This window comes from Alligator mississippiensis, chromosome 10 (genome assembly GCF_030867095.1).
Source record: "Alligator mississippiensis isolate rAllMis1 chromosome 10, rAllMis1, whole genome shotgun sequence".
NCBI classification, from domain to species: Eukaryota; Metazoa; Chordata; order Crocodylia; family Alligatoridae; genus Alligator; species Alligator mississippiensis.
Window position 1 is genome coordinate 460,419 of NC_081833.1, and position 18,016 is coordinate 478,434.

Sequence of the window (18,016 nt, forward strand, 5' to 3'; positions counted from 1 at the left end):
GGGCGGGCGGCAGGCGGGGGTCCCGGCTGGGCTGGAGCCGCCCCGGGGCGGGGCTGGGCCGGGGCCGCGGCCGGGGAGCGCGGAACATGGCGGCAGGGGCCGCGCGGGCAGGGGCCGGGGCCGGGGCCGGGGCGGGCCGGGCGCGGGGGTCGGCGGCGCCGTGAGGAGGGGCGGCGGCGGGCCGGGCCGGGCCGGGCCGATGGAGCAGGCGGCGGCGGCGGCGGCGGGCCGGGCGCGGAGGCGGCGGCCGCAGCGGGACGCGGAGCCCGCCCGGGTGAGTTTCGCGCAAGTTTGCGTCGGGCGGAGAGGCGCGAGGGCCGGCCCGCTCCCGCTCCCGCACCGCCCCTGCCCTGCGCGCCTCCCTGCAGGTGCCCGCCCGGGAGCCCCGGTCCCCGCCGCAGCACCGCAGCGTCCTCCTCCCGGCCCGGCCCGGCCCCGGCGGGTGCCGCCGCGCGGCGAGGCGGGCCGGGCTGCTCGACGGAGCCTTTTCCGCGGCCGGCAGCCCGGGGCCGGTCCGAGCTTGCTGGCCCCGGCGGGTCTCCCTCTCGGGGGCGGGGCGGGGGGCTCCTGCCCGCTGTTGCTCACCCGCGGGGTTGGGTCGCCCAGCCATCCCCGCCGCGCCTCGCCCTGCTCCTGAGCGCGGCCGGCCGGTCCCCGTCTCGGGCCGGTCCCGGTCCTGGTCCCGGCCCAAGCATCCCCTCGCAGGCTGGAGCTGGGACACCTCGGAGCACACCCGCACGCTTTTAAAGGAGAGTCTGTGTTGAAAGGCTGCGCGTGACCCGTGACCCGCTGCGGTGCTGCGCTCGCGGCTGCAGGTCCCTCGTGCCGGAGGCGAGCGGGGCCAGGAGGGCGCCCGCGGAGGAGGCGCCGCGCCGCGCCGTGGGGTGTCACAGAAGCGCCCGCGCTGGCTCCGGGCCGCGGGGCAGTAGCGGTACAGCAATGTCGGGGTGTCGGTAGGAGATGACGTGGACTGTGGACCACAACCGCACTGGTGCAAACGGCAGGTCCTGCTGGTGGAGCTGCCTCGTGTAATCCAGGCTGTGACCGGATCTTGGTAGCGTGGCCGGTTCCATCCACGACACGGTCTTGGGGACGCCGGCACATGCAGGGGGAGCGCCACGCTGCTTGTTGATCACTTCCCGTTCAAGGTAGGGCGTCGTGCCCCTACTGGATCCCATTGGATCTCGCCCGGACGTTGGGCAGGTACTACTGAAAAGTCACGACCCCACATGCCGCCGCTTTAGATGGCTGCGCTCCTGTATTTGCTGTCACCCCGTCAGAAAATCTGCTTCCTCCTCCTCTATTTCGTTTCTCGTCCTTCTCCATCTTGCCTTCTCTGTCTCTGTCTCACATCTTCTTGCACCTTTCCTGTTGTTCCTTCTGTCATGACATCCGGCTCTCCCCATTCAGCGGCTTCGCTCCATTGCCCTCGTCGTTCCCTGCACGGGGGAACAGTTGAGAGATGCACGCAAGTGGCATCTTTGCAGCTGATGCTGCCGTGAGCTTGTGTAGGGGTGGTGGTACTCGTGCTTCAGTCAGCTGCAGCCTGTCCACGCATCCGGCCAGCATTGTGAGACTGGTTTCTACTTGGGTCACGTTTGGGCGACTGTCTCTACAGCCAGTAAGGATAGCACTTGTCACTAAGAAAAGCTTAGATCTGGGTGTGTTATGGGGGCGGTGTAAAGACCCTGTGCAAGCCAGACATGATATGTGCACTGTAGGTTTGACTTCTGCACCCTCACGTTTCAGCATGTGCTTGCTGAATTCCAGCTGTTCCAGTGGAAGTGCTCTGCGTGCACAAAACTGAGTACAGTCGTGTGCGCTTTCTACCTGCCAGATGACTGTTGGCATATCAGGGTTGGTCTGTTTTAAGTACATATGCTGTGTCCATCCCCGGAGTAGGCAGGCATCTTTGGTACAAATGGTTGTGCCTGCTGAGCTTTTAATTTTAAACAGAAACATATTCTAGTGCTTCTAAGTAAAAAAATAAAGTTCTTAAGTATTGGGGGAATCTTGACATTTGTTTTCATTTAGTGTTAACTTTTAATTAAAAGGACACTGAACAGGACTTTTGTATTTTATATTCCACTGTTTACGATGCTTTGGGCACTAGGGTAATATTTTCCCTACCATGTTGTCATATTCTATCTTGCAAACAGATTTTACTTATTCTACTGTTGTTGGTGCTGAAGAGAGTTCTGCGCAAAGCAGAACACTTCTATCGCTTGAACTAGCACGTTGAGTATGAAAAGTTTTATTTTTTTAGCCTTTTTTATAGAGTTTAAGACTGGAAGGTACCATTAGATTAATGCTCTGACCTGGTGTCTCACAGGTCACTACGTTGCACCCAGTCGCATCTGTATGGCATCTGCTTGTCTTGGGTTAGGCAGAAGCCGCATGGTCCTCGGGACATCAAATGGCCTGATGGCAAAGGCAGGGAATAGAGGAGACCAAAATGTTACCAGTGCTCGATTGAGTTCCCCACAGTAGAAGGGAACTGCATAAGTGGGGTTCGCCCTGACAATCCTCGTTCTTTGCTTCAGAGCAAAAGGGGGGGAGGGAGCATGAATATGTTGATTGTTGGACTGGGAGCATGCAAGCAAGACACTAAGAAAGATGTGGGGGGAAGTGGGCACACTAGAGGAGAGGAGCAGGCTGCAGCCTAGACCTGGACAGGTTACAGGGGTGGGCAGATGAGAATAGGATGGGATTCAACACTGACAAGTGCAAGGTGCTGCACCTGGGGAGGAAGAGCCAGCAGCAGACCTACAGGCTGGGGAACTCCCTTCTTGTCAGTGCAGAGGCAGAAAGGGATCTTGGAGTCACTACTGATGCCAAAATGAACATGGGCCGACAGTGTGGGGACGCGGTCAGGAAGCACCTTGTCGTGCATCCACAGAAGCATCTCGAGCAGGTCCAGGGAGGTGATCCTCCCCCTCTATGCGATGCTGGTCAGGCCACAGCTGGAGTACTGCGTCCAGTTCTGGGCGTCGCACTTCAGGAGGGATGTGGACAGCACGGAGAGAGTCCAGAGGAGGCCACCCGCATGATCGGGGGCAGCAGGGCAGGCCCTACGAGGAGAGGCTACGGGACCTGAACCTGTTCAGCCTCAGCAAGAGGAGGCTGAGCGGGGAACTGGTGGCCATCTACAAACTGGCCAAGGGGGACCAGCAGGCAATGGGGGAGTCCCTGCTCCCCCGAGCACTACCGGGGGTAACAAAGAATAATGGTCACAAGTTGACTGAGAGTAGATTCAGGCTAGACATCAGGAGGCGCTACTTCACTGTCAGGGCGGCTAGGAGCTGGAACCAACTTCCAAGGGAGGTGGTGCTGGCTTCTACCCTGGGGGTCTTCAAAAGGAGGCTGGACAATCACCTTGCAGGGGTCGTTTGACCCCAGCACTCTTGCCTGCCATGGCAGGGGGTCGGACTTGATGATCTGCTCAGGTCCTTTCTGACCCGACCAACTATGCAGCTATGAAGACACATCAGGCCTGGAACCTGAGAAACAGGCTTCTGTGCTAGCTCAGAGCACTGGCTTTTTGTCCCCAGATGCTTTTTTGTAGCCAGTTTTGCATCGGGGAAAAAACCCCTTCCTGACCTCCAAAGGCCATTGTCTCAAGCTGTAAAGCATGAGATCTGAACTGTGCTCAGCAAGGCTGTGAGTACTCCTGATGCGCTGAGAGCCGTGTAGAACTGGCTTTCTGTTCCCTTCATGGTGGTTCGTAACGAGTGCAAGTGAGCAGGGGATTTATAGCGTATACGTGCTTGTAGGAAGCGATCTTTGCCCTGGAACAAGGGGCCCTTCTTAGTGGAACATCCTCGTCTTGAAGCGGGTTAGTGATAAAACACCTGAGCCCCGCGCTGCAGGGCGCTCTGGGAGACGGCAGCGTCCTGCACCCTTGCAGAGCTCACTCTAGGACTCGAGCCTGTCGAGGACTTTTTTTACGGAGCTCAGGTTGGTTTGTTTTCAGTTGGTTTTCTTTTGAGGACCAAAATATTTTGCTAAAATATTTGCTATTTTACTAAAAGCAAATTCTCCGAATGTTGTGTTTTGTCACCCAAATATTTATTGTTAACTCAGTTTTAAGCAGCGAAATGATAGTATGGAAATTGCTGTTTAATTTGACGTGTCCGATCATTGTACATTGGGAGGTTAATAACCTAATCCTGTGACAGTCCATCCTGATTGGCTCGAGAGCCACATGAGCAGTCAGTTTTAAGGAGTCACAGGAACATGGAAGCCCCTTGCGGTATGTGTCAAGTCACGCGTGATGTCAGCAAAGACTTATTTATCACATGCTATTGAAAAATGAACATTGTATATGAAGAGCCACAAGTGATCATTGGAAGAGTTGCTTGTGTTTTGGGATTTGCAGTCTTAAATATCCCCTTTCCTGTTTGCATTTCTAAATTGAAAATTTGATATGTTGAAAGCTGGGCAATTAGAAAATTCCCTTTAGGAGCTGAAGTATACAGTCTTATGCATACCAGGCTTGTGCTTGTAACTTCTTAGCAATAAAAAGCGAAATGAGGATACAGAATAACATGCAGTACACTAATGTGGTGGCTGATGTTTTGATCACTCTGTGGAAACGAAAGCTTAGCCATTTCTACTGTTCAGAAGCTCCAGAATCGTGGGCCCCATTGTGTGAGGTACTGTACGGACTTGTAATAAGATACCCTGCTCTAAGGAGCTTCCAATCCAAAGCAGTGACAAAGGAGGAGCGACAATCCGAAGAATGGGAGAGAGAGCAAGAATTAGTCTGAAGAACACTGGATGATTGTGCACAATTTAGTACCTTCCATTTAAAAAACAATGAAAGGTATGAATAAAAAGAATATAAAAAGTTCTGATAACTTTCTTAGTCATTAAAAGTTGTCCGTTTGAAATGCGTTGTGAAGAGCAATTAGAAAAACCATTAAGTGTACAAAGTCAAGTAAAAGGCAATCAGGACTCATGGCAGAGATGATATCTTTTATTAGACCAACAAGATTTTTGCAAAAAAATGATTGAATTGCAAGCTTTCAGGCACAAACACCCTTCATCAGGCATTGGAGAAAAGACTGTGAAAAGTTCTGGGTAGAAATGAAAGTTCATATTTCATAGGATTTCACAGAGGAGTCAATAGATGGAAAACTCCTCTGGGCAGTCAGTTCATAGCTGGTATGAAGTCTCTCACCTCCTGTGAGGATCTGTGACCATGCAAATTACCTTGAAACAACGGCAGGATCTCAGGTTTCAGGTGGTCACAGCTGCTTTCTGCTTGGGAAAATATGAAGATTTCATTTAAAAAAAAAAAATCATCTACAATTCAATACCTTCCATGTGTCAGGTATTCAGGTTGTAGCTGTACTGGTCTAGAGAAAGAGGAAATCAGGACTTGTAGTAGAGATGATGTCTACTATGAGTCGAGTAAAGTTTATTTTTTCTATAATTTGCTGCATATGTCTCAATCTTTATAACGCAGTAACTAAGTTTGATAGTAAATATGTCAACAAACATACATAGCTTGTATGATGAGTAGTATTTTTAATGCAGTTGAATTAAAATCAGGTTATCCTCTGAAAAGAGATGGTAGATAGGGCGTGTTCTAACACACGGTATCTCCTGTATGTATTGACTTGTACCTGCTCACTCAGTGTGACAAGAGACTTCTGCTCTTCACTGGATGGTGTTGTTGCGAAGGTGTAAGTAAGGCTCTAATTTATAGAATGAGGGAAAACTGGCTTTGCAGAAACTGCAGTTTTGATCTCTGATGGAAATTTTCCACTCCGCTCTGCTGGGTACCAGGTTTTGTGCTGATTGCTTGGACGGCCTTAGAACGCAGAACTGATCTGTTTGATTTAACTTTTAAAAATCAGTTACGGAAAAAGAGAACCTCTTCATTGTTAAATGAGATTTCCAATATAAACTCCCAGTTTCAGAATGCCTTCTTCCAAAGCAACACAGGCCTGTAATTTATGGGTAGGAGCTCCAAATTTAGGTATTTTCCCTCTGATTTAGGTTATTTATATTTTTAGGTAAATTATGGTTCACATTTTAGATGCAAAAATAGATTTCCATGAGCATCTAAAAATCCCTCCCGACTTATATAAAGCACTCGTACCTCCAGATCTCTGTGCATCAGGGAATGAACTTGCATGGAGCTTGTTGTTTCTTCTAGGTCTGAGGATCTTGTGCCCACACTTCTCAAGACAGGAAAAATGGTAATTTTCAGATATTTTCACACTTTTTTTTTTTTTTTTTAAACTGTCCTGTTCTTTTAGGGAAGCCTCTCTTTTTTGCCCTGGTGTGGTTTTTTTCAGATGAAACTTTATTTTTACAGGAAATATAAATCCCGCAGTAAGATCTGTGGATGTCCCATAGTCAAACTGAACAAGTAGTAGATTGGGCAGAGAGAGACGTTGATAATGGCCACAACATCAGTGCTGTAGTTGAAGTTCAGTACAGGTCATGTAAGTGCTCAGGACTAACGGAGATGGATAAGTCTTTCTTAATGCTTGTTCTGTTAAACAGCACGTTGCTTCAGCAGCTTCTCTCTTTGGGGAGGGCATCAAGACTTGTGTGGACCAGTTTAAGTGGCGAGTGCATGCTGGGTGTCCTCCAGCTGAGAAAAATAAGCAGAATGGTTTCACACCTGCTCGGTCAGCGAGGTCTGCCCTGTAACTGTGTCTTCCTCCTCCCGGGTGCCTGCAGTCAAAGGGGAAGGAGTAATTTGGGCTGTTAGCTGGGGCTGCAGCTAATGGGATCCTTTTACTTGTGGATAGTGTATGCTGTTGCAGATGAAGGAGATGATTCTTTTGGGCTGTGCTGATGTGCTCTCTGTATCATATTATGTAAGTGTTTGATCAGAAGCAGTTCAGATTCAAGTGACTATTGCTGTGCACTTGAGCAGGTTCTGCAGTCTGTTGGACAGCAGAACTGGGATCTTACATTTCCAAAGGCTTTTCAGCTGCTGTTTCTGCAGAAATCCTGTTAGGATAGGGGAAGGGATGCGTGTGGCTTGGCAAGACTCGGTATCTGCTCCAAAATGCAGCACTAGCCATAAATAAAGTGTTGGCCGCAAGGAGCGTGGAGGTTTTGGGGAGGGACTCGAGAGCCTTTGTTTACTCTTGGGCTCTCGTCCTAGGTGCTGTCTTTTAAAACACATTAACGCTCCAGAATCTGGAACCGGAAAACACGGGGCTTTTATAACAGGAGAACGTTCCAGTTGAGGTGGAAAAATGAAGACATTGTTGGGCAAATCTAGTGGAGTTTGGTGAGAACTGCAAAATTGGAAGTGTCGTGGAGTTATTCTTCAGAGAGTGAAACTCAATGATACGTTGCGTTTTGGTAACCTATATTTAGCGTGAGTAAATGTCACAGTTCTGTTTTTCAGTAGCCTCCTGGAATGCTAGTTTTCCCTGTATGGCTTTTTCCTTTCATTTTTTATACTACTTTAGCCAGTATCCCTGGACTGTTTCACTAGATAGACAGATCCTACATGATGGACTTAAGGTATTAAGTTCTCTTTTGTGAAAATTAGCGGGGGCTTTCAGTGTAGTGATGGACTTGTCACAAGGACTCAGTCCTCGTAGGACGTGTGTGCGCGACGGACTCCAGCGCGGCTGTGCGTGAGACTGGTGGGGTCTTCAGGCAAGTGATTCAGTTGTTGAAGTTATTACCTGGATCCTGTACCATGGTGTTTTCCCTTTTCTCATCTGCTTTTTGACCAACTGGAATTGCTACGTTATATCTTGCCATTCATGCTGCAGATTTTATGAGAATCTGTTTCCTGTTTGAGCTTTTGAAGACGGTATGCTCCTCTTACAAGCAGAAAAGTCTGACTTTCAGCACGCTTCGGTTTATTTTAATTGTTGCATGTTCAGTCTGCATAAAACCCCAACTTTACAGTGCTTGACTTTGGAAGCTAAACATTCTTCTAACATAATGTTGTGTTTGTAACTTAAAAAAAGAAGAAGGATGAAAGCAGTTCACATCACGTGTGATTAGCAATCACCGCGACTCTTTAATCGGGTTCAGAGCCTGAACCTCCAGGATTTCTGCAGACAGAGACCTGGTTTTCCTGAAACTAGGCTAAGTACTTACCAAATTAAACAGGATGGAAGTTGTGTGAGCTCCTGCCCAGCTGTTGCCTGGGGAGGGAGAACTGGTGGCTGGCGTGCGCTGCATGGTTGAGACTGTGGGGAGCCTGAGCCACCCCTGCTATCTGCCCTGGGCTTGCTGCAGGTTGCTGCGCCCCTATTTTGTGCCCCAGCTTGATTATGCATTGCCACTCCAGCCATGTTTGTTCTGGCAGCTGCTACTTTGGCTATGGCATGGTTTTTTCACTAATTCCTTGTTTGTGGTCATAATTCTCCTAAGGAATACAGGTGAAAAAGGGAAGCGGCGGGTTCCCCTGTCAGATACCAAAGGCTTGTTATAGGCATGAGAGAGACAGAGGTTCTGGCAGCTGCAAGAATCCTCTCTGATGAAAAGTGGTGGGCAGTGTAAATATAGGGGATGCCACCGCCTTCCCCTGTAATCATTGCAAAAACTGCTAGCTGCAAATAGAAAAGAGGAATGGCCGTGTAATGAATGCTTGCTCTGCATTGGTGCAGTACTCGCATGGTTGTAATAATGCCCTCATACTCGTGGTTTGGGTGCCAGAAAGGCTCCGCTTTTTTCTGTGGTGGTTTTGCACATGAAATGACATTCTGCTGCCATAAGTGTTTCTTCTGACTCCCGATGCCTGAAGAAGGACAATTGCCCCTGAAAGCTTGCAAAAAACTATTTCCCAACTACGCTGTTGGTCTAATCAAAGATACTGCATCTACCCAAAGAACCTTGCCTGCCTCTTCTGGCACCAGGCATTACATTATAACACACACCCAAAATTATCATCCTCGTTTCCTTTAGCAAGATTCCAGTTTTTGCTGCACTGTTGTTGTTAGCTTTGTGAGATTTTGAATGCAGAGCCTGTGTTATATGGACTGAGAAGTGGGCTGTCTGGATTCCCCCCCTGGTTCTGTTAGCGACTCTGGTCGTGCTTCTGGCGAACGCAGCAACTTTGTGCCTCGATTCCGCGTCTGTAAAATCCGCCTGCTGACACTCGTTTCCCTCACAGTGGGTACGAGTTGTTTTGCTTTCTGAATGTCTTGAACTCCCCGAGGTTTTGCCTGATGAAGTCTGCAGTGTCCATATTTCCTCAGCTGAGGGTTGGCAGTTTACAGTGCTGAGCAACTCGATAGCAAGTTAATAAGGATGCTCCCGACCAGATTCTCCCCGCAGTACTGAAAGCATCTGACCTGCTTGTTGTCCTTAGATGGAGGTGATGAAGATGAAAGTGCCATATGCTGTAAACTGTGCAGAGCTGAAGATGGCATCCTGAGAGTATTCCCATTAAGCTTTGATTGAAATCTAATTGTTTTACAGCTGGGCAGAGCTCCCTGCTGCAGCTGGAGACGGTTTTTACGCTAACCAGCAGTCGTTTCCAAATGAAAGTGCCACTCCTCTGGATGTCTCTGGAGGCGTGTTTGACAGTGCAGCAGTTGGTGAGGAATTCCCCGGGTCTGGGGTCTGTGAGCAGTGGTCACTTGATGGTGGCCGGGTGGCGATGGAGTGGGAGCTGTGTTGACCCCGAGTGTTTCTCCTGTTCCCCTGACATAAACCAGCAGGATGAGCGTGTGACAAAGTGCAGAGCCGTGTTCCTCAGTTCAGAGGATGGACGCCTTGTGACATGAGAGCAACAGAAGTATTTTATTCGACGCGTATGCCCCTCGCAGTACCTGCAGCGTATTAGCAGGTTGACTTGTTTTGTTTTCTTAACAAAATGGCCAGTGTCAGAGTAAAGGCAGAGCGCGCTATGGCCAGGTCCCCGGAGTCGGGCGTCCGGGTGGTAGCAGTGGTTTTACCTCCTTGGTCCTCTCTGCATAGGCTGCACCAGTGCTTACGTGCAGTCATCTCTGAAGAATACATGCAGGCTTCCTGCTGAGAGGCTCAAGTCCTGTGGCTTTCATTCTCCTTGTCCTTCCCTGTTTATTGCCTGTGCCTACGTGATTAGCTGTTAGTGAGTTTTATTCCAGACTACAAATTAGGTAGGTTTGCCCTCCTAACCCAGGGTGGAAATTGGCTGCATTTAATGAGCTAGAATGGATTAAGTCCTGAAGAGTGGATCTCATTGCAGTGAGTTAGGTTAGCGACGCTTTCATTTTAATGGATTTCTTAAAGAGAGTTAGTTTTGTGCTCTTTAAAACTTGAAATCATGCATTTGCTGCTTTACACTGTGTCAATTTGTCTGATCTTTCTCATCTTGAACAAACAAACAAAAAGCCCTAAAGTGGTTTTTGACAGGAAAGAATAGGTTTAAAATCATGAATGTTAAGGAGCATTTTCTAAAGGTGTGAGGATTAAACTAGGTCTGGCAAAAAGTTCTCTGTTTACCACCAAAGGACTGTCACTTGATGGCTGTGTGCACACAAGTGGTGGAACAAAAGGCTGGCTATAGGAAGGAGCTGGGCTGTGGGTCCAGAGTAGCAGACTGTAAATCACCCAGAATTTGTAGCATTAGGTATGAAGTGGTGATGGGTCAAGTGAAATCTGAGGTGTAAGTATGCAGGTTCTGGATGCTGGCTCCTACCTGGTCCTAGAGGCAGAGGACACTATCTAGCTTTTATGAAAGAGGAAATGTATAACTTCCTATCAAGTGCTGCCTTCTGTGGCGCTGATCTGATTCCTGAGTTTTGAATTGTTGCTATGAATTTCAGCTCCGACACACGCCTGAACTGGCTTGAAAAATATTATTACTTGGGTAAGTTGCATGTGCATTGCAAAATTACAATTAAATAACCAAAGTCACCCAGTTTCAGAGACACTTTTTACAGAAGGCAGTTGAGGCCAAGAATTTAGTAAGATTTTAAAAGGGATCAGGCATTTAAATGGATTTTAAGCATCTTCTGAGTTGTTAGAATGGATGATAATGCTTCTAGGTGGTACAGTGACCCTCCCGCTTCAGGGTTTAAGGTGAACCCTCTTTGTGAGAAACCACAGCGAGACCTCCTTTGAGGAGCAGATTACCCCACACTTGTCCGTGGTAGGACTGCTGCATCTTCCTCCGACACAACAGGCACTGGCTCTTGTTGGAGACAGGGTGGTATGCTAGGTAAACCCCAGGGCTGACCAAGGATGACAGCTCTTACATGCTTTTCCAGGTGGCATCCAAACCCCAAATTGTCACTTTGATGCTGAACATCAGTCAAATGACTTGCATGTAGGAGATCAGATGGTAACACATCAGCTCACTAGCCTTGCCTCTCTGCAGCTCGCTTGCCTGGTGCTACGGTGCCACGATGGACTACAATCCTGTTGAGACCGACGCTGTTCAGTTTTCACCGCTTCTCTAGTTTTACAAATTGGAAATGCATGTAGCTGGTTGCTTTGTTGCCTGCATTGGAGTTGTAAGCACTGACTTTGAGATCACGCCTACGGTTTCTTCCTATAAGTCCGTGGTTCCCAAACTCTGACAGATTGGGCACCACCGGTTTAAAACGATACAACCTTACGTACCACCAGCAATTTTTTCAGTTCAGCCTTACGTACCACCAGCAGATTTTAGTCATGTAAAGTAATTATAATACATCTGTTAATGCGTATCACTGTCAGGTTGTCTGCGTATCACTGGTGGCACCTGTACCACAGATTGGGGACTGCTGCTGTAAGTCATTTCACTTGTATTCATTCCTGAATCCTTACCAGGAAGTTGTAGTTTTTGCAGAAGCTTGTCATGCAGAGCCTCACGGTCATACGTTCCCTGATGCTCTTAGATCTGCTATTGTTGATGTGCATAGGTGCTGCTGATGGGGGGTGGGGAGAAAACAGTCAGTTTACAAGGATATTACAGGCTTCTGGCTGTAAATTGCATAGTACGTTTGTATGAAATTCTTGGCTGCATGCAGGATGTCTTTAACATTGTATAAAGCACAATACATTTGTGCTGAAGTTAGCATATGAATTACAGGGGATGGGGATTTTTTTAGGGCTAGCTCCTCCGTGACTTCTCTTGGTAATTACACATATCCTTTTCTTATTAAAATGTTACATACGTTGGTCTATGCCTTTATGGAATAAGTATTGCTGAAAAAGTGGTTTGGATTTTGAAACGAAGATGTGGACTCCTAGCCACTCCAAGGCTAGTATTCCGTTTTTTCCAGGAAACTGCTACGTGTTGTACAACCAGGAGACAACTGGAATAAAAGAAATGCAAGGCTGCCTGCAGGGTGGTTTCATAGTTGTTAGGGGCTGGATGGGACCTTACACATCCTTGAGTCCGTGTCTGCCAGCATCATGTCCAGCCCGCCTGCACTTGGGCAGGAAAGCCCGAGCAAGATCAGACGGCCCCAGCAAGATGGGCATCAAGACGCCTCTTGTTTGGCTCTCAGAACAAGACAAATATAATACAGCAATTGCCATGGCTGCCCAACATCACATGCTTTACATGCCGCTCTCGAGTTTGGCAAACCAACAGAGACACTTGCGTTCTAGCAGATGTGGTGCGTGATGCCCAAGGAGCTGCTTCTCCTTCCCCGAGTGAGGAAAGAGCAGGCGATGACACCCGGAGGTCGAGGGTCCAGCGCTGGCGTTCGGGTCTTTGCCTCTCCCAGCGGTCAGAGGGCTCCTCCCATAAACCCAGAGGTTTTCGTGTGTCCCTCCCAAGCAGCTCAAGTTCAAGCCAGCTCTTACTTCCCTGGCTCCCAGTTGCCCCATCTTCCTCCCAGAACACACCCACAAATCCAGCTCCTCCTGCCTGTTCTTAGCTTTGTCCAGGCTCGCCAGCCTGTCGTGCTGTTCAGCATCCATCAGTTTGTCAGGACGGATGTGTTTGTGCAGCTCCACGTCCATCCTCTGTCGCCTTTTGAGGTGAGGCACGTTGACCATAACCTGAGGTTTCTGGCCACGTGCAAATTTACAGGTATTCGAGGGAACTCACTTTGTTGCATAAAATACCACGGGGCAACTATGAGCTATTTGGGTTATTACTGTCTGTGGGAGAAAGCATGATTTCAGAATAAATGCTCTTTTTGTAAACTTGGTTGAAGCAGCAAAAGTACATGCCAATAAATCTAAAGTTGTATTGCACGAGCATGCCATTTTCTGATGGTCAAAAAATGTGCTTGGTCTCTAGTGCAAATACCCAAAGTGTTTGGATCTTGTGCTAACTGACAATTGTGAACCATATTGTGACACCAAGCAACAATTATTAACAGAAAAAAGAGAAGTTTCTTTCTGATAGCATTTTAGCTATCCTAAGTATCCTAAATATTGTCCTGTGGAGAGAGAGATTTTTGATGCTCCAGCCATTTTCCCGCGTCTTGGATAGATTTCCAAGAAAGTGAAGTTGTTTTCCCTAGTGACAGCCAGGCTCTTGATCCAGGAAAATCTGGGTCAGAGGAACTTGCAATACTATTAATCCATTAAAACATGTTCCATTTAAAAAAAAGTTGTTTCTCGCAGCACTGAAGGGTCAAGTTTGAGCTGAAGGAACGTTGTTGTCATCTCCTTTCTTGTCCCCCAACAAAGAAAAGCAGGAAGAAACACTGATTACGTCATACTTGGAACTTTTACTCTTGAAAGCTTTATATTTAGGGGCAGCTCCAGTTACAGACTGAATCTAGAAAATATCCTGCTGAACATCCGCCCTGAGTGGGCCCGTGTTCACTTGTGACTTCCTTGCATTTCATTGCTTAAAAAACCTCTTTTTTTCTTTAGCCAAGTCCAGTGTTTGTGTATAGGAGTGGTAATGTCCTGTTTTTTGGGATCTTCAAAAACACATGAGGCATTCCAGGGATGCAAAGCTTGCTAATGCTAGAATGCCATATTGGTTCATTTTGTAGCTCCCAGGTTGGCCTGGCCTGGCATGCATGCTCATGACTGAACAAATGGGCACAGCACTAGGGCTAAGTTTTCTTGCCAGATTTAAAGGAAGGCTCAGCAGGTTACAAGCCTGGGGAAAGGGAAATGGAGAATTGTCAAGTGAAGGGAGGAGAGTGAGGGAGAGATGTCTGATACACCAGCTGCAGTGGCTGACACATTTTGTATATGCTAGACCTGACGATCTGTGTACTGGAGGAGGAAAGACAGTAGCTCATGTCTTTATCAGACTTGCCTCCGTGACAAATATTGGATGAACTTCCCTCTCTTCACAGGGAGGAGAGAACCTATTGAGCAAAGGGCAGAGACTGCCAGATGAAGGGCTCGAGAGAAGTCTCTTTGTCTGGGACCAGTTCACTGCAGCTGAATGACCTGACATGGGAAGGTGGAGGAGACAAGTCCTGCTGGACTAAAGGTCTTGTTAATTTGAGACTCCAGCAAACAGGGATTGTAATGGGACATGTTTGACCACCATAAAGGAAGCATCGAGTGGCTTGTTAATATGAGTAAGGCTCTCCTCGCTCTGCAGACCAGGAGGACTTGTGGGTGTTGGGGAGAGCCACTTGTGTCCTTGCAGGATTAATCAGATCTGGGGGATCGAAGTAACATTTGTATTCTTAGTGTATTTTTTCCTTTTGTTTGGCGGAGTTAGGGATTTATGCAGGACAGAGCAATGGGTGAGACAGGATAGCAAATCAAAGGCATGGGAAGGCTGTGTGCTCCCCTTGGAGTACTGCCATTCTGGGTACAATTTAAGAGTTACTTTGTCCCATACAGCCGGGCTGTACAACCAGTGGCCCGCAGGCCACACGCAGCCTCCGGGCTCCCAGTCCAGGTGCTGCTCTCCCCTTTGCTCTCCAGTTGCGGCTGTTCAAGGCCCCCGGCTTCCCATCCCTCCTGGCTTCCTCTGCCTGCCCCCGCCCCGGGGCTGGATGGCATGGGTGGCCTGATGAGCTGAGGACGCTGTGATGCAGCGGGAGTGGCAGGAAACATGAATTAGCTGTATATGCACAGTATTCACACGTCTCTCTTGTAACAGATCCAGGCACAGAGCCCCGCTGAAGTCAGTAGGTCTGTCTGTGGGTTTGAGTCCACAACTTGGGACCAGTCGCAGGACCTTGGCTTAAGTTTAAAGCAGAGTGCTGCACATACATATCACACGTTCTTCTTTTGTGGCTGCAGATAATGAGGAGGACTGGGTCTTATGCCTGGTCCCACCAGTACCACATCCGACCCCAACCAAATCCTGTATGAGTTGATGAATGACATTTTCCAGCAAACAGTGAGGCATAGCTGTTAAGATCTGCATTAGTGACAAACAGGGTAATGGGCACAGCGTGGGATCTTACAGGGCACGCACAATGGTGGAAGACTTGTCCAGTGCAGCTCCAAGGAAGAACATTTGACTTAGCGGCCTGTATCCTGAAGGTAGGTCTAATATGGATGTATTGATGGGGCTGTGCTGCCACGGATCTATGGTACAGGTCTGTGTACATTAGTAGCTGTAATGCTACTAATAGAGGCATTATGTCTTACTGCCCATATGGTGATTTTTATTAATATAAAAGGGAGAACAAGTAGAGACTATACAGAACTTGTGTTCTGCTTTCTCTGGGATCAAAGATGGTGAAAATTAGAGACCAAGCAGACTTCTTCCAGCAACGTATTTATTAGAGCATCAGCCCCATTCCTGACACACTACTCATTTTTCCCCATGGGGAAACTTTCTGTAGCTTGCTTAAAATAGTTCTGGGTTGTGCTGTCTCTTGGTGAGGTATCACAGCTGGAGATGCTGGTATAGACAGGCTGCCAGCATTTTAGCCACCCTCTTGGATGGACTTACTGAAGCCTGGTGGCCTGCCTGTGGTAGCTTTCTTAATTTTCAAACATCCTGCAAGTGCACTGATGGTAGCAGCATGGTGAGCAATGTGGAGAAAGCTATTGAATGCAGGCCCAGCCACCGAGACCTGTTGAAGATAAGTGACCTGTCCAGTCTTCCAGAGTTAATGATAGATCTAGGAACAGAGCCCGTGTCTTGGCTTCTGGACCCACGTTCCCTTTTGTTCCGTCTCAGAAAAAGTCAAGCTCTGTCTGAACAGATATTTATAGGGAATGATTTCTCATACTAGGCCTATTATACTTTGCTGCTTTCCACTGAGGGATCAAAGCTCTTTCTAAATATTATGCCTTTCAACACTTTTGCAAGGTATGTGGCTGAGCAGTATACCGCTTAATAGAATATCGCCTTTATTACTTAATTTGTTAGAGTTGGACTTGGGTCTCCTTCCTAGTCATATGCTTCAGCAATAAGATAGCCGTTTTGCCATTCTACAAGGCACATAGATCTTGAGTTTTGCAGCAGTCTTGAAGTTGCGTAGTTTTGTATGTCATTGCCATTATTTCAGCATGGCATTTTTGTTTTCTGCTTATGTTCAATACCTGAGAGCAGTTAGGCTTGAAGGCTATACAACAAGAGTTTTAGATTGTTTGGGAGTTATAAGCTGGTGACATCAATTTTTAGGAAAGGCAACAGTGACTCAGTGGTTTTGGAAGAGAAACCACTAAAAAATTAGACTGATGTGCAGACAAATCCAAGCAGTAAAATCTAGATTGGATTTTGGGTCTTCAAGCATTTCTCCAGGTCTCTGAGTCTGCTTATTTCACGTTTTCCTAACACTAGAAAGGTTTTCAGCAGTAATATTGGTCTTACTTCCTTTTTCCAGAGCTGCCGCATGTGATATTCTCTAATGGCAAGCTGCAGCCCTTCTACTCAGCTGGTAGCAATTATCCCAGTCAAAGTTCTCTCATTCAGTGTGGGTTTGAGTGGGAGGGTTCCTTGTGTCTGGATCTGCAGGGCATGGGAAGTGAGCACTGTTTAAAGCACTTGGAAAGGAACTGCTGGTGGGTATTTCAGACAGAAGCTGCTCTATGGACTCAAGAAATCTTCTATGTCAAGGAACACGGTCCGGTGAAGGGGGTGTTTTAGGAGCTGTTTGTGGAACCGGGAGCCTTCTGTTAGGTGTGCAAATAGCAATCCTGACAATTTTCTTGGTCGTGCAAGGGGTCAGCCCTAAGTGATGTTAAGGGCATTGATGAAACTGAGATCTGCTCGCTGGGGTTTACAGTCTCCCCATGCAGGAATGCTTCCCTGGCTGGCACAGACCGGGGACATGAGTGTAGTGCCCTGTGGATGGCAGAGGAGGAAACTGCTGCTGTTTTGGGGTTAGTAACGGTTGAATCTCAGCCTGGGGGATGAAGGTTCCCGTTTGGGCACACGGGTAAGCGTGCCACCTGGTATGGTACTTGGAGGTTGGAACGCCGAGCCTCTGCCCAGCCGCCCTCCTGGCTAACTCCGACCTGTAAAGCAGCTCTGATGGACTTAGTCTCGTGTGCGGACTTCTTTGCTCTGCAAGCGATGGGTGGTTGTCTTTCACAATGTGTGTGACTTTGTCATGGTTTTTGTCTTAAAATTCAGTCCAGTATTGCTTTCCTGTCCTGGGGGCTGGGTTATTGGCTAACAGGCAATACCTGCAGCCAAACCACAGCCTCTGCCAGTCATCTGAATTCTGCTGCTTCAGAACGCCCTCGCTGAGCCCTCCCGAAGGAGTTGCTTACTTCGGGGGTCCTCCTGTCTGTAGGCAAGCCCTCGTTAGTAGACGTGTTCCATTTCCCCACAGATTTATAGTGGTGCTAATGATGACTTGGACCTCGGTAAAAAGCAGATCAGATTCTGACACCTAATTTTGTCCCAGGCAGAACAAGATTTCAGGACAAACTGTGAATTATTTAAAAAAAATAAAACAAGCCAAAAAAGAAACCAAAGTCTCCTGAGGGTGAACTGGGGGAGGTAGAAGGAAACCGAGTAGTCTCGTTGTCTTGTACCTGCCGTTCTGTGACTTTGGATCTGTCTCCATAGCAGCAGCCCCAGGCAGTCAGTATTTCGATTAAATCCAGCTAATGCTACCATACAGAAAATAATCCATCCATGTCCATACCAGAGTTTGTTAATCTGTTTTGCTAATACCTACCTATCTGCCAAAGCCTAAACATGCTTCTCTTTACTCTTTTAATGATGGGATTTGAAGATTCCCTCGGGGGGCAAATGCTG

General features: G+C 48.0%; 1 protein-coding gene across 3 annotated transcripts in view; it reads left to right on the forward strand.

Annotated features, from left to right (window-relative positions):
* Nucleotides 1-184: 184 nt before the first annotated feature.
* The window catches only part of TTC28 (tetratricopeptide repeat domain 28), a 256,275-nt gene continuing 238,443 nt past the window's right edge, over nucleotides 185-18,016 (forward strand). For 2 of the 3 annotated variants that reach the window (XM_059713310.1, XM_059713311.1), the window contains exon 1: nucleotides 185-274. In XM_059713310.1, coding sequence (XP_059569293.1) covers nucleotides 200-274 — 75 coding nt within the window. In that variant the 5' untranslated portion in view covers nucleotides 185-199. Of the gene's footprint in view, nucleotides 275-614; nucleotides 1,204-18,016 lie in introns of those variants that run through there. The other variant, XM_059713312.1, reaches the window with a different exon arrangement.